The 16,052-nt window shown below is 45.4% G+C and overlaps 2 protein-coding genes across 2 annotated transcripts in view; one reads left to right on the forward strand and one right to left on the reverse strand.

Moving 5' to 3' along the window:
* The first annotated feature begins 1,961 nt into the window (after positions 1-1,961).
* med27 (mediator complex subunit 27) lies at positions 1,962-11,398 on the forward strand. The gene is made up of 7 exons (XM_080530927.1): positions 1,962-2,298; positions 2,753-2,897; positions 3,478-3,608; positions 7,390-7,483; positions 7,808-7,915; positions 9,562-9,603; positions 10,871-11,398. The coding sequence occupies exons 1-7, from the start codon at positions 2,096-2,098 to the stop codon at positions 11,081-11,083; spliced, it is 936 nt and encodes a 311-aa protein (XP_080387053.1). The 5' UTR covers positions 1,962-2,095; the 3' UTR covers positions 11,084-11,398.
* Positions 11,399-11,898: 500 nt separating this feature from the next.
* pomt1 (protein-O-mannosyltransferase 1) overlaps positions 11,899-16,052 on the reverse strand; it is a 29,240-nt gene continuing 25,086 nt past the window's right edge. Inside the window, exons 16-20 of the mRNA XM_080530793.1 lie at positions 15,899-15,993; positions 15,690-15,803; positions 15,461-15,587; positions 14,566-14,743; positions 11,899-12,793 (exon numbers count right to left, since the gene is read on the reverse strand). Coding sequence (XP_080386919.1) covers positions 12,625-12,793; positions 14,566-14,743; positions 15,461-15,587; positions 15,690-15,803; positions 15,899-15,993 — 683 coding nt within the window. The 3' untranslated portion in view covers positions 11,899-12,624. The remainder of the gene's footprint in view (positions 12,794-14,565; positions 14,744-15,460; positions 15,588-15,689; positions 15,804-15,898; positions 15,994-16,052) is intronic.

Raw genomic sequence — 16,052 nt, forward strand, 5'->3', positions numbered from 1 at the left:
TCTCTCTCCTCTCCTCTCTCCTCCTCTCTCTCCTCTCCTCTCCTCTCTCCTCCTCTCTCTCCTCTCCTCTCTCTCCTCTCCTCTCTGTCCTCTCCTCTCCTCTCCTCTCCTCTCCTCTCCTCTCCTCTCTCTTTTCTCCTCTCTCCTCCTCTCTCTCCTCTCCTCTCCTCTCCTCTCCTCTCCTCTCCTCTCCTCTCTCTTCTCTCCTCTCTCCTCCTCTCTCTCCTCTCCTCTCCTCTCTCCTCCTCTCCTCTCCTCTCCTCTCCTCTCCTCTCCTCCTCTCCTCTCCTCCTCTCCTCTCCTCTCCTCTCCTCTCCTCTCCTCTCCTCTCCTCTCTCTCCTATCCTCTCCTCTCTCTTTTCTCCTCTCTCCTCCTCTCTCTCCTCTCCTCTCCTCTCTCTCCTCTCCTCTCCTCTCCTCTCCTTTCCTCTCCTCCTCTCCTCTCCTCGGACAAGAAGACGCTCATGAAAGCATCATGACTTGACTGTTGTCCTGACGTGTTTATGAGCCTTGTCTCAAGGTGACCCAGATAGAGACGTAGAGACCATCATGTCTGTCCACATCTGTCCTGCGCTCCCCTGGAGAGGGTTAGGAGTTCACCTGCACCTCTGTCTGGAGAAGAAGAGGACCAAATAAGAAAAAACTAAAACTAACGTTTTTTTTTTTTACAATTGCCTTTAAATGACTAAATAATTAAATGATGATTATATAATGATTGGAGCACTTTGAGCTGCAACGTTTGCAGGAAAAGCGCTATACAAATAAAGTTGTTAGTATTATTATTATTATTATTATTATTATTATTATTATTATTATTAAAGGTGATTTAGTAGAACTTCCTAAAGCTGTTGACTAAGGCCAACTAGATATATAATCACCTGTTCTCTCTGGTAGATATATAATCACCTGTTCTCTCTGGTAGATATATAATCACACTCACCAGAACACACTCACCTGAACACACTCAGAACACACTCAGGAGAACACACTCACCAGACTGCTCTGGTCCGGTCTGGTCCCGGTGCATCCCTATCAGAACAGCGAGACCAGGTGACCAGGTGACCAGGTGAAAACTTCTTGTTGTAATCAGCGTCTAAATATTTCTACTTTCATGACAAAGTCTCCTGTTCACTTTCCTCTACTTTTTACGATCTCAGTTTCGTCCCAGCCGATCTCTCTCTCTCTCCATCTCTCTGATCTACTACTAACCCTAACCCTACACCAGACTACTGTCTTATCTCATCTCTCTCTTCTCTCCCTCCATCTCTCCCTCCATCATCCCTCCATCCCTGCTGCTCTCTGATCTGAAGTGGCAGCGAGGCAGGTGGAGAGCAGAGGCTTAAAGGAGCAGCTGGTAAGTCCCTCACGCACACACACACACACACACACACACACACACACACACACACACACACTTACCTACCTGATCTGTCTGTCAGGTTGTGCAGTGCAGGTTGCAGTGAGAGTAACAATACGGTGTGCAATATTGTCCAGATTTGGAGCAGTACAGAGGTCAGCTAGGTAGGGGTCAGGTAGGGGTCAGGTAGGGGTCAGGTAGTGTTCAGGTAGTCAGGTAGTCAGGTAGTGTTCAGGTATATCACTACATCTTTAGTGTATTTGTATATGTTGTTTTCTTTTACTAGTGTTTTTGTGTTAAGCACTTTGGCTGTTTTGTGGTTGTAAAATGTGCTCTATAAATAAACATGACTTACGTATTTACATCCCATATCACTACAGTGGTATGTTCTCCTTGTTGACAATTAAACTAATTAATCTCAACAGACAAGAGAGGTTCATCATCATCATCATCATCATCATCATCATCATCATCACCTCTACCACGTGACATCTAGGTCCTTTAGCGACTCAGAACTACACTTCAACCACTCAGAACTACATTTCCCAGACACCCGCAGCAGACTGATGACGTTGTTTATGCGCCGTCACTCTGCGGGAGGAAACATGGCGGAGATGATGAACGTGGGAGTGAATCTCGAGGCCTTCTCTCAGGCGATCTAACCATCTATCTAACCATCTATCAAACCATCTTATCTATCTAACCATCTATCTATCTATCTACATATCTGTCTGTGTAATGGCGGAGATGATGAACGTGGGAGTGAACCTGGAGGCCTTCTCCCAGGCCATCGCCGCCATCCAGGCGCTGCGCTCCAGCGTGACGCGGGTGTTCGACTCCCTGAAGGACGGCATGAAGAACAGAGAGACTCTGGAGGGGAGGGAGAAGTTCTTCATCTCTGAGTTCCAGGACAACCTGCAGGCCGTCAACCGAGACCTGACGTGAGTGGAGCTAGGCTAGGCTAACTGTGGTCACCATGGTAACGAGCTGTGTGTGTGTGTGTGTGTGTGTGTGTGTGTGTATATAATGTGTGTGTGTGTGTGTGTGTGTGTGTGTGTGTGTGTGTATAATGTGTGTGTGTGTGTGTATATAATGTGTGTGTGTGTGTGTATATAATGTGTGTGTGTGTGTGTATATAATGTGTGTGTGTGTGTATATATAATGTGTGTGTGTGTGTGTGTGTGTGTGTATATAATGTGTGTGTGTGTATATAATGTGTGTGTGTGTATAATGTGTGTGTGTGTGTGTGTACCATGTCAGTGAGTTGGAGCGTCTGTCCTCCCTGGTGGGTCGGCCCTCAGAGTCTCACCCGCTGTGTGTGTGTGTGTGTGTATATAATGTGTGTGTATATAATGTGTGTGTATAATGTGTGTGTGTGTGTGTGTACCATGTCAGTGAGCTGGAGCGTCTGTCCTCCCTGGTGGGTCGGCCCTCAGAGTCTCACCCGCTGCACAACTCCGGTCTGCTCAGCCTGGACCCGGTGCAGGACAAGACCCCGCTGTACTCCCAGCTGCTGCAGGCCTACAAGTGGTCGAACAAGGTCTGCTACCATGGTTACCACCCTCACACACACACCCTCACACACACACCCTGACACACCGCACACACCTAACCTAAGAAGAAAGAGAAACAGATAAAAAAGGACAGACAGATTAGTTGTGTATTTATGCACAAAATAGATTATGGAGGAAAGGGCGTGAATATCACCCTGTCAGACACACACACAGACAGAAGGTGACCACACCCACCCCCCCCCCGCCCCGCACACACAAATACATACCATACACACACTCACACACAGGATAGCATGACACACACATACCATACACACACACACAGACAGACAGACACACACATACCATACACACGCACACACACGGTAACCATGGCTCCATGGTAACAGTGTGTGTGTGTGTGTGTGTCTCCATGGTAACAGTGTGTGTGTCTCCATGGTAACAGTGTGTGTGTGTCTCCATGGTAACTGTGTGTGTCTCCATGGTAACAGTGTGTGTGTCTCCATGGTAACAGTGTGTGTATGTCTCCATGGTAACTGTGTGTGTCTCCATGGTAACAGTGTGTGTGTCTCCATGGTAACAGTGTGTGTGTCTCCATGGTAACAGCTGCAGTACCATGCTGGCCTGGCCTCCAGCCTCCTCAACCAGCAGTCACTCAAGCGCTCGGCCAATCAGATGGGAGCGTCGGCCAAGAGGCGGCCCAAGGTCCAGCCCAGCACTCTGGTGCTGCCCCTGCAGTGAGTTACCCTGACCTCTGACCCTGAACCTGACCCTGCAGTGAGTTACCCTGACCCCTAGGGGTGTAACGGATAATCCGTGATCCGTACGGATCGCCCCCCACGGTTCGGAACGCATGTGTACCGCGGATCAATTGCAAAATGTAACCAAGTAATAATATTACTTAATATTAGTTAATATCCCTTGTAAATCACAATGTAGAGTTGCCATGAAAAGATAGACGCGACAGTTGCGTGCTTTGTTTTACTCTAAAGCGCAATGATAGGTTGATAATGGGAAAACAAATCCAGAACAACAAGGCTGCGTTCGTAAATTCGCTCTGGAATCTGATCAGCATTCATGGAACGCCTCTTGTCCAATCAAATTACTTGGTCACTTTATGACGTCGGACCCAGTGTGCTCTCCGGCGCTCTCAGAGCAAATTTACGAACGCAGCCCTTGAGTACTGCTAATGTTGGCGACAGAGAAGAACTCGAAATGCCTCCCTCGTCATTTAAATCCCATGTATGGGAGCACTTTGGCCTCTCTGTCAATTATAACAATGACGGACAGTGTCATTGGAAGTGTGGTCGATAAAAAAGTTAGTTAGCATGGCCACACATTTGCCGCGACATCACCCTGGTGTGTTGACGGGAGGCACGAAAAAGGCAGCTTGACAGCTTCTGATAATGTAGCCAATTTTTTCATACCATGTTTAAAGTAAGGTTTCACTTTATTATTTAGTTAAAAGTGGCATAAAACATGTTTATTTGTCTGCTTTAAAGAGCCCAGTGATTCACTGCTGCAACCAGGCGCCTCCTCCCTCTCTCCTACTGCATCATTTAAGTTGAATGTGTGTTTCTGTTTAATATGTAGCCTAATGTTTGAGTGTAGAATATGTTATGTATGTATATATCTACAGTGGGGCAAAAAAGTATTTAGTCAGCCACCAATTGTGCAAGTTCTCCCACTTAAAAAGATGAGACAGGCCTGTCATTTTCATCATAGGTACACTTCAACTATGAGAGACAGAATGAAAAACAAATCCAGAAAATCACATTCAAATAATAATCAAATAAATAAAGAATTTATTTGCAAATTATGGTGGAAAATAAGTATTTGGTCAATAACAAAAGTTCATCTCAATACGTTATTATATACCCTTTGTTGGCAATGACAGAGGTCAAACGTTTTCTGTAAGTCTTCACAAGGTTTTCACACACTGCTGCTGGTATTTTGGCCCATTCCTCCATGCAGATCTCCTCTAGAGCAGTGATGTTTTGGGGCTGTCGCTGGGCAACACAGACTTTCAACTCCCTCCAAAGATTTTCTATGGGGTTGAGATCTGGAGAGTGGCTAGGCCACTCCAGGACCTTGAAATGCTTCTTACGAAGCCACTCCTTCGTTGCCCGGGCGGTGTGTTTGGATCATTGTCATGCTGAAAGACCCAGCCACGTTTCATCTTCAATGCCCTTGCTGGTGGAAGGAGGTTTTCACTCAAAATCTCACGATACATGGCCCCATTCATTCTTTCCTTTACACGGATCAGTCGTCCTGGTCCCTTTGCAGAAAAACAGCCCCAAAGCATGATGTTTCCACCCCCATGCTTCACAGTAGGTATGGTGTTCTTTGGATGCAACTCAGCATTATTTCTCCTCCAAACACGACGAGTTGAGTTTTTACCAAAAAGTTATATTTTGGTTTCATCTGACCATATGACATTCTCCCAATCCTCTTCTGGATCATCCAAATGCTCTCTAGCAAACTTCAGATGGGCCTGGACATGTACTGGCTTAAGCAGGGGGACACGTCTGGCACTGCAGGATTTGAGTCCCTGGCGGCGTAGTGTGTTACTGATGGTAGCCTTTGTTACTTTGGTCCCAGCTCTCTGCAGGTCGTAGTGTGTTACTGATGGTAGCCTTTGTTACTTTGGGCCCAGCTCTCTGCAGGTCATTCACTAGGTCCCCCCGTGTGGTTCTGGGATTTTTGCTCACCGTTCTTGTGATCATTTTGACCCCACGGGGTGAGATCTTGCGTGGAGCCCCAGATCGAGGGAGATTATCAGTGGTCTTGTATGTCTTCCATTTTCTAATAATTGCTCCTACAGTTGATTTCTTCACACCAAGCTGCTTGCCTATTGCAGATTCAGTCTTCCCAGCCTGGTGCAGGTCTACAGTTTTGTTTCTGGTGTCCTTTGACAGCTCTTTGGTCTTGGCCATAGTGGAGTTTGGAGTGTGACTGTTTGAGGTTGTGGACAGGTGTCTTTTATACTGATAACGAGTTCAAACAGGTGCCATTAATACAGGTAACGAGTGGAGGACAGAGGAGCCTCTTAACCAGATCTTATCCACCTCATTTTTCTGGTTTTCTGCTCGAAATGACATGCCCACAGTGAATATAGAATATCTCCACAATCACAAGGGCCTTCATAATGATATTGTTATCAAATGAAAGCTAACACCTGTGGGGTGGCTGTAGAAGTGTCAGAAAATCTATGTTACTGTGTCAGAGCAAATAGAGCTAGAACATTATAAAACATCTCAAATTCAGTCTCCGCCTAAAAAAACAACAGCTTTTACAGTGAATATCACCTTGGAAACCTGATAACGAAGCCCAAATCATCTAGGAATCAGTACTCCAGAGTCTTATTAGTACTTGTGCCAAAGTTGATGCTAGTAATGTGAGCAAATGCAACTTTGTACCTGTTTTAGTACAGGTATGTTTAGGCGGACACCTATATGTTTAGGCCATTTGGAGATATTTTGGCACCATCTTTGACCTTTGACCTTTCTCATGTATCAGATTTTTTTTTTTTTTTGGGGGGGGGGGATTTGTTGAGTTGGCCGACCAATGGTATGGAAATTCGGCGTTGAAACCGGACATGACACATTCTCCAGTTGGAGAAAACTGGATGTGACTTAGGCCGTGTTTACCGTCTCGGGGAGCATCGTATAGCATGCAAAGTTGTGAAATAAATGTGATATCGATGAAGAGAATTGATCGAGGTAAACTCTTTATATCACTTCGGATCCCCATGGGGTCTGTGTTACAGGTCTGTGAGAGCCAGAAATCTTGCTTGTTTGTAGGTGACCAAATACTTATTTTACAGAGGAATTTACCAATTAATTCATTAAAAATCAGACAATGTGATTTCCTGGATTCTTGGATTCCTGGAGTACCTATGATGGACATCAATTACATGGTTCATTTTGTCTCTCATAGTTGAAGTGTACCTATGATGGAAATGACAGGCCTCTCTCATCTTTTTAAGTGGGAGAACTTGCACAATTGGTGGCTGACTAAATACTTTTTTGCCCCACTGTAGATATATATACACATACACACACACACACACATATATATATATATATATTACCAGTTTTGACATCTTGAATGTTGTTGGGTTTTACACAGTAAAAGTGGTGTTTTTACAGAATTCTAGGAAAAAGCTTTTTATTTTTATTTTTGTGTTTTGTGTTAATCCGAAAAATGATCCGATCCGTGACTCAAAAACCGTGACACGATCCGATCCGTGAGTTAGGTGATCCGTTACACCCCTACTGACCCCTAACACTGACTCTAACCCTGGTGCTGCCCCTGCAGTGAGTTACCCTGACCTCTGACCCTGAACCTGACCCTAACACTGACCATAGCTGTGTCTGGGACCTTGGTGTGTGTGACATTGTTGTTTGTGTGTGTGTGTGTGTGTGTGCGTGTGCGTGTGCGCGCGTGTGTGTGCGTGTGTGTGCGTGTGCGTGTGTGCGTGCGTGTGCGTGTGTGTGCGTGTGCGTGTGCGTGTAGGTACGTGGATGATGTCATCTCCAGGATCGGCCGCATGTTTCCTGACATGACCATCGAGCTGTTCAGACCCAACGGAACCTCCGCCGTCCTGCTGGTAACCACGGCAACCACCACCCTGTAACCACGACAACAATAAGACTGATAAACAATAAGAGAATGTGTGTGTGTGTGTGTATGGTATGGCCGATTAGATAGCAGATGTCTACAGAGGGTGATGTAACCCCTCCCTCCCCTCCTGTGTCTCGTGTGTGTCCCCCCCCCCTTTGTAATCTTTGGTTGTAATCTAACCCTATGTGTTCTATTGTAAAGTGCTTTGAGTTGCATTTCATGTACGAAAGGTGCTACATAAATAAAGCTTTACTTACTTACTGTGTGTGTGTGTGTGTGTGTGTGTGTGTGTGTGTGTGTGTGTGTGCAGGTGACCCTGGGTAAGGTGCTGAAGGCGCTGGTGGTGATGCGGTCTCTGTTCATAGACAGAACCATCGTCAGAGGATACAACGAGAACCTCCACTCTGAGGACGGCAAGGTACACGCACGCACACACACACACACACACACACTCCTCTACTCTGAGGACAGCAAGGTACACACACACACACACACACACACACTCCTCTACTCTGAGGACAGCAAGGTACACACATACACACACACACACACACTCCTCTACTCTGAGGACAGCAAGGTACACACACACACACACACACACACACACACACTCCTCTACTCTGAGGACAGCAAGGTACACACACACACACACACACACTCCTCTACTCTGAGGACAGCAAGGTACACACACACACACACACACACACACTCCTCTACTCTGAGGACAGCAAGGTACACACACACACACACTCCTCTACTCTGAGGACAGCAAGGTACACACACACACACACACTCCTCTACTCTGAGGACAGCAAGGTACACACACACACACACACACACACACTCCTCTACTCTGAGGACAGCAAGGTACACACACACACACACACACACACTCCTCTACTCTGAGGACGGCAAGGTACACACACACACACACACACACACACACACACACTCCTCTACTCTGAGGACAGCAAGGTACACACACACACACACACACACACACACACACTCTACTCTGAGGACAGCAAGGTGACAATAACAATAATCATCACCATAATAACACATTAGACGCTGAAAAGATGGAGTAGTAATTAAAAAAAGAAACAAAATAAATCTAATAAAGTATAGGGGCCTAATTAAGGTACACATGTATCAGTGGAGGCTCCTCCATAGAGGTGGAGGAGGCCTGGCCTCCCCAATCGTTTGAGAGAAGAGAGAGAGATTTAAAAAAGCAATAATTATATTTATTTTATTTAACAAAAAACATATTTTATATAATTTAATAATTAATAATATTAATATTATTTCCGTTTTGTTCATAAATCTGAATGTTTCCATGGCTAAAACCCAATATTGCAATTGTAAAGCACCTACAGGCCAGAATCCCTATTCGTTTGTATTGAGGCAGGAAAGTGGTTTCTCATAGAAGTCAATGTAATGCAATTTTTTTCATGGCAATATGTGATTGGCCAAATCACTGAAAATGGGTGGGAACAGGAGGCCTGGCCTCACCATGCATTGAGTCCATGGCTGAAAGATTTACATTTTGTTCGTCCAATCACATGAAGCCATTTTGAGAATTCTCCAGTCACTTCAGTCAAAGAAACACTCGCCATAGTGGCTACGAGAGTCCTATCAACTTGTCCTTTGCAGGACACGTCTAGAACACCCATGGCTATTATCCCTGAAAATAATAGCTCATTTGGCCAAATAGTTTTGCTTAAAATGACCTCGGAAGTCGGCGAGATTCTGGCGCGATTTATACATCGAATAGGTAGACAACATTTAGGATTTATTGAACAGTTTTATTTTTAATGTAGTCCATTTCGTTTTATTACAAGTCAATTTAATATTCTTCCATATCAAATTACTGCATTTTTTACATTCTTTGTTGCTCTCCACCTCCAAATAGTATGCCTTTGGCCAGCACAAAGACAGATAAGAAGAACAGGGAACATTCCATCGCGAGTGAAGCGGAAAAAAATTGGCCTCCTCAATTCTGGAAGTCACCAGCCTCCACTGACATGTATGTAACCATGGTGATGATGTCTCTTCTGTCCTCAGCTGGATATCTGGTCCAAATCCAACTACCAGGTGTTCCAGAAGGTGAGACTGACTAACCTTAACTAACCTTAACTAACCTTAACTAACCTTAACTAACCCTGACTAACCTTAACTAACCTTAACTAACCCTGACTAACCCTGACTAACCTTAACTAACCCTGACTAACCTTAACTAACCCTGACTAACCTTAACTAACCCTGACTAACCTTAACTAACCCTGACTAACCTTAACTAACCCTGACTAACCTTAACTAACCATAACTAACCCTGACTAACCTTAACTAACCCTGACTAACCCTAATTAACCTTAACTAACCCTAATTAACCTTAACTAACCCTGACTAACCTTAACTAACCCTGACTAACCTTAACTAACCCTGACTAACCTTAACTAACCCTGACTAACCTTAACTAACCCTGACTAACCCTAATTAACCTTAACTAACCCTAATTAACCTTAACTAACCCTAATTAACCTTAACTAACCCCAATTAACCTTAACTAACCCTAATTAACCTTAACTAACCCTAATTAACCTTAACTAACCTTAACTAACCCTAACTAACCCTGACTAACCTTAACTAACCCTAATTAACCTTAACTAACCCTAATTAACCTTAACTAACCCTAACTAACCTTAACTAACCCTAACTAACCTTAACTAACCCTAATTAACCTTAACTAACCCTAATTAACCTTAACTAACCCTAATTAACCTTAACTAACCCTAACTAACCTTAACTAACGTTAACTAACCCTAATTAACCTTAACTAACCCTGACTAACCTTAACTAACCCTGACTAACCTTAACTAACCCTAATTAACCCTAACTAACCCTAATTAACCTTAACTAACCCTAATTAACCTTAACTAACCCTAACTAACCCTGACTAACCTTAACTAACCCTAACTAACCTTAACTAACCCTGACTAACCTTAACTAACCTTAATTAACCTTAACTAACCCTGACTAACCTTTGTGTGTGTGTGTCTCTAACCTGTGTGTGTGTGTGTGTAACCTGTGTGTGTGTGTGTGTGTGTGTGTGTGTTTGTGTCTAACCTGTGTGTGTGTGTGTGTGTGTTTGTCTCTAACCTGTGTTTGTGTGTGTGTCTCTAACCTGTGTGTGTGTGTGTGTGTGTAACCTGTGTGTGTGTGTGTGTGTAACCTGTGTGTGTGTGTGTGTGTAACCTGTGTGTGTGTGTGTGTGTAACCTGTGTGTGTGTGTGTGTGTGTGTGTGTCTCTAACCTGTGTGTGTGTGTGTAACCTGTGTGTGTGTGTGTGTGTGTGTAACCTGTGTGTGTGTAGGTGACAGACCACGCCTCCACCGCCCTGCTTCACTACCAGCTGCCCCAGATGCCAGACGTGGTGGTGCGCAGCTTCATGACGTGGCTGAGAAGTTTCATCAAGCTGTTCCAGACGCCCTGCCAGCGCTGCGGACGCTACCTGCACGACGGCCTGCCGCCCACCTGGAGGGACTTCAGGACCCTGGAGGCCTTCCACGACACCTGCAGACAGTAGCCCTGACCTGACCCCTAGCCCTGACCCTGGAGGCCTTCCACGACACCTGCAGACAGTGACCCTGACCCTGGAGGCCTTCCACGACACCTGCAGACAGTGACCCTGACCTCTGACCCCTGACCCTGACCCTGGAGGCCTTCCACGACACCTGCAGACAGTAGCCCTGACCTCTGACCCTGGAGGCCTTCCACGACACCTGCAGACAGTGACCCTGACCCTGTACAGGAAGGAGGTTTATGATGGCGTGGAGAAGCTGGGGTGAGAGGGCGTGACCCCAGGGAGGTTAGGGTTAGGGTCACCTTTCCTTTTTGTAAGAAACTGTCCTGTTTTATGATTATTATTTTTGTCTAAATAAAGTTTGTAGGTTGTTGAAGGTGTCAGTGTGTTGTGTTGTTGACTAAACCATGTGTTGTGTTGTGTAGTTAGTTAGGGTTAGTCAGTGTGTTGTGTAGTTAGTTAGGGTTAGGGGATTGTCACTATATTGGGGATCTACATGGTGAAATGCATTCTTAGATGTCTACAAAGATGCCACTTGAAATGCATAAAATCCAAGTGATTTTTTTTACCAACTGCTAAGATAACGATAGAGCTAGTTAAAGATATTCCGACGTTTCTTTCGAACCCCGCAGTAACTAAGGTAACCCTGCCAGTAACTAAGGTAACCCTGCAGTAACTAAGGTAACCCTGCAGTAACTAAGCAACGTAACGTTTGCCTACAGAAGTGGAAAACAAACATCAGATAATATACATGTTTACTTTCTCGCCTGAAAACATTAACACTTAATAAAATGACATGGTAACCATGGTAACAGCTTTTAGCCCATGGAGGTCTAATAATAAAAAAAATGTTTAAAATCCAAAGATAAACTTTCCTCCACCGACAGGGAACATGTCTGCTGAGTGTTAATGATCTGAACAGGGCGAGATCGCCCCCTAGTGGCTGTTCTGTTAGAACCACTGACACCTGTTAGGGCTGACACATCTGAACCTGAACACTTTGGGGGAGACATGAAGCTAACTCACCTTTTATAACCCTTTTTACTCATCTCTACCAGGGGTGCCATACACTGTGGATATAAACAGTTTATATATATAATATCAGTAAGTACATGGATGTGATGACACCCTGCCCAGAGGACACCACAGCAGCTGCTCTGGAGACATCGTTGTGTTTATTTATCATACCAAGGTCACCACGGTAACAACCCTTCATACCAAGGTCACCACGGTAACAACCCTTCATACCAAGGTCACCACGGTAACAACCCTCTCCTTTCTGAAGAGAACGTGAATAAAAGACGACTGATGAAGACTACATTACCCATAAGGCCTGCAACAAACGTCTACAGAAGTTCAAATGTTTAGCTCCGCCCCCTAGCAGCCAGGGGCGTGTCTGTGGTCTCAGTGGGGGCGTGTCCTCTCAGCAGGGGGCGTGTCCTCTCAGCAGGGGGAGTGTCCTGAGGGGGGGGAGTATCCTCCTAGTGGGTGTGTCCTGGGGGGCGTGGCCTAGTGGCCGTGTCCTCCTAGTGGGGGTGTGTCCTCTAGCGGGGGCGGACCAGCACGTCCCAGCGTCTCCAGCGCAGCGCGGCCAGCTGGGCGGGGCTTAGCTCCGGGCTTCCGTACGTCAGCGGCAGCAGCAGGTGGAAACACAGCAGCACCGCCCCCAGACCTGCCAGCACACACACACACAACCCTGCACGCCCCGCACGCCTACACACACACACACACACACACACACACACACACAGTCAGGTGAGTGTGTGTGTGTGTGTGTGTGTGTGTATGTGTGTACCCCAGCAGGTGAGTGTGTGTGTGTGTGTGTATGTGTGTACCCCAGCAGGTGAGTGTGTATGTGTGTACCCCAGCAGGTGAGTGTGTGTGTGTGTGTGTGTGTGTACTAGGGATGGACGGTTTTTCGGTTATACCGAAAACCGGGGTTTATAAAAATAGAAACGGTTTTTTATCAAAACCGTCTGAAACCGTTTTTTTTTTTTTTTTTTTTAGAAGAATAAAATAGAATAAGAATAAAACTGGAACATGTCACATGTTTGTCGTGTGTGAAAATAAAAATGATACAGTCTGAATCTGCCGCGCAATGAGTGAGAGGTTTGGTCAGTTGTGAAGAATAACTGAGGATTAATATCTAATTGGGATTATATTTAAGGGTAACGAATCACTCTATGGGAAAGATAGTTGCCTTCAGTTATTGGTAGATAGGAAAGGTTTTTTACAATTACTCGCTTACATTTAATAAGATCATTTTCGCTGCTCTCTGTAAAGCGCATTGGGTCACTTTTGTGAGAAATGTGCTATAGAAATAAAATGTGATTTGATTTGATATCAATCAATCAAACTTTATTTATGTTCTATAGCACAAATCATGCATTGAATGTAACTCCAAGTGCAGTATTTACTAAACCACAATATAATAAAACAAGAGCTATACGGATCAAGAGTGTTTGTGCGCAGCGCCACTGTGTGTGAAGGCGCTACTGAAAGTGATGACAGAACGCATGTCTCAGAAGATACGCGGTCACTTAGTGACGCAAAGGTAGTTCTGTATTTATCTCTATCTGTATTAGTACATTTATTTTGAAAGCTCTATTTTGACAGCTCTACCATGGGCACTTTTATTTTGATGGGGCATTCTTTGTTGATTGACTTACGACAGTTCAGGACGAGTCAGTCTCGCGGCATGTGGTTTTTATGAAAAGCTTTAAGTATGTTCACTGCATAATTCTAAGTCTAATATTTCAGTGATTATTGAGCAGTATTCAAATATTTAAATACATTGAGCAGCAGCTGAAACTTTGTCTAAGAACCAAGATATTGAGAAAGCAGTTCATTCAATGAAGACGCTGTTCCAAGAGATGATCTTCCGTGCAGGCGTGCACCCTGGATCAGCGGAGCTGGTGTGTTAAGTGTTCATGTGTTTTCATGTATGGTGTAGCTTACAAAAGTCTGCCTTTCCACTTATATTTGTGAAACTAAGTAGCCTAAATGTGTTGTGACTGTGCTTACGGTGTTTTAATGGTGTTCGACATGAGTGTATTGTAGCAGTAGGGCTCAATTATTTGAAATTGGCGTACTTTTTTTATTTTTTTATTTTTTACTGTATTTTTCGGTTAACCGGAAAACCGCGGTTTTACTCTCTGACGGTTTTTCGGTTTCAATAATTGGAAACCGGCCATCCCTAGTGTGTACCCCAGCAGGTGAGTGTGTGTGTGAGTGTGTGTACCCCAACAGGTGAGTGTGTGTGTGTGTGTGTATGTGTGTGTGTGTGTACCCCAGCAGGTGAGTGTGTGTGTGTGTGTGTGTGTGTACCCCAACAGGTGAGTGTGTGTGTGTGTGTGTGTGTGTGTGTGTGTGTGTGTGTACCCCAGCAGGTGAGTGTGTGTGAGTGTGTGTGTGTGTGTGTGTGTGTACCCCAGCAGGTGAGTGTGTGTGTGTGTGTGTGTGTGTGTGTGTGTGTGTGTGTGTACCCCAGCAGGTGAGTGTGTGTGTGCTCCAGCACCACGGGCAGCAGCAGGATGAGGAAGGTGAGCGCGGGGAGGTAGTGGTACAGGAACAGGGTCTTCTCCATCAGGAAGAACGGCAGGAAGTTCACCGCCCAGCCGCCCACACACACCACCCCCGACTGGCCCCACTGGCCCCACGCACCTAACACACACACACACACACACAGTTAACACACACACACCACCCCCACGCCCCTACACACAAGGCAAGGCAAGTTTATTTGTACAGCACATTTCATACAACAGAGGGCCAAGGATTGACCCTTGGGGAACCCCACATGTCATTTTAATTTGGTCAGATACAAAGTTGCCAATGGAGACATAGTAGCTTCTGTCCTGTAGGTAGGATCTAAACCAGTTTAGGGCAGTGCCCGAAAGTCCTACCCAGGTTGTTAGTCTATCTATTAGAATGTTTATCTATCAGAATGTCTATCTATTAGAATGTCTATCTATCAGAATGTCTATCTATTAGAATGTCTATCTATTAGAATGTCTATCTATTAGAATGTCTATCTATTAGAATGTCTATCTATTAGAATGTCTATCTATCAGAATGTCTATCTATCAGAATGTCTATCTATTAGAATGTCTATCTATTAGAATGTCTATCTATTAGAATGTCTATCTATTAGAATGTCTATCTATTAGAATGTCGTGGTCTACAGTGTCAAAGACACACAAACACACAAGAATATACAACATATAAGGAAAAGAATCACAACAAAGTGTAAATCCTCCTCTCTTAGTTATCCTCAGGGTCAGGGGTCAGGGTTAGGGGTCAGGGTTAGGGGTTAGGGGTCAGGGTCAGGGGTCAGGGTTAGGGGTCAGGGTTAGGGGTCAGGGGTCAGGGGTCAAGTACCTTCAGAGAGGTCGGCCAGGCCACGCCTCCGCCTCAGCAGGTAGAGCAGGAACAGGCAGCAGTACGTCAGAAGCGCGGCGTTGGCTAGGTTCCACGTCACCAGGTTACCAATCAGGTGGATCTGGGCCTGTAACCCGGGGCAACAGCCAGTCAGAACAGAACACAAGGCCAACCACAGCCAACCACATCGCCATGACAACGTGAACGTCATGAATCTACATTGACCTACGTTGCTGGTGGGGTGCAGCCAGTAGGCGATGTTGGTATCCATGGTGACCCACTCCAGAGGGGAGGAGCTGTACTTGTGTTCCGACTCCTCCTGCTTCACCGTCAGCATCTTCCACTGCCATGGCAACACAACACAACAACAGTAAGACGGGTGTCAAGCGGTTGCCGCGGTGAGGGTGAGGGTTACCGCGGTGACCGGTGCCTACCTACCTGCAGCTCCAGGAACTTGGCCATGAAGGACTTCCTGTTGATGGACAGGTGGGTGGGGGAGTGAAGCTCCGCCTCCCTGTCCTTCTGCTCCTCACCTGACAACAACAACAACAACAACAACATCAACAACAACTCACATGACTCGGGATGTGCT

Source organism: Nansenia antarctica (assembly GCF_963989245.1).
Source record: "Nansenia antarctica genome assembly, chromosome: 5".
Lineage (NCBI taxonomy): Eukaryota > Metazoa > Chordata > Actinopteri > Argentiniformes > Microstomatidae > Nansenia > Nansenia antarctica.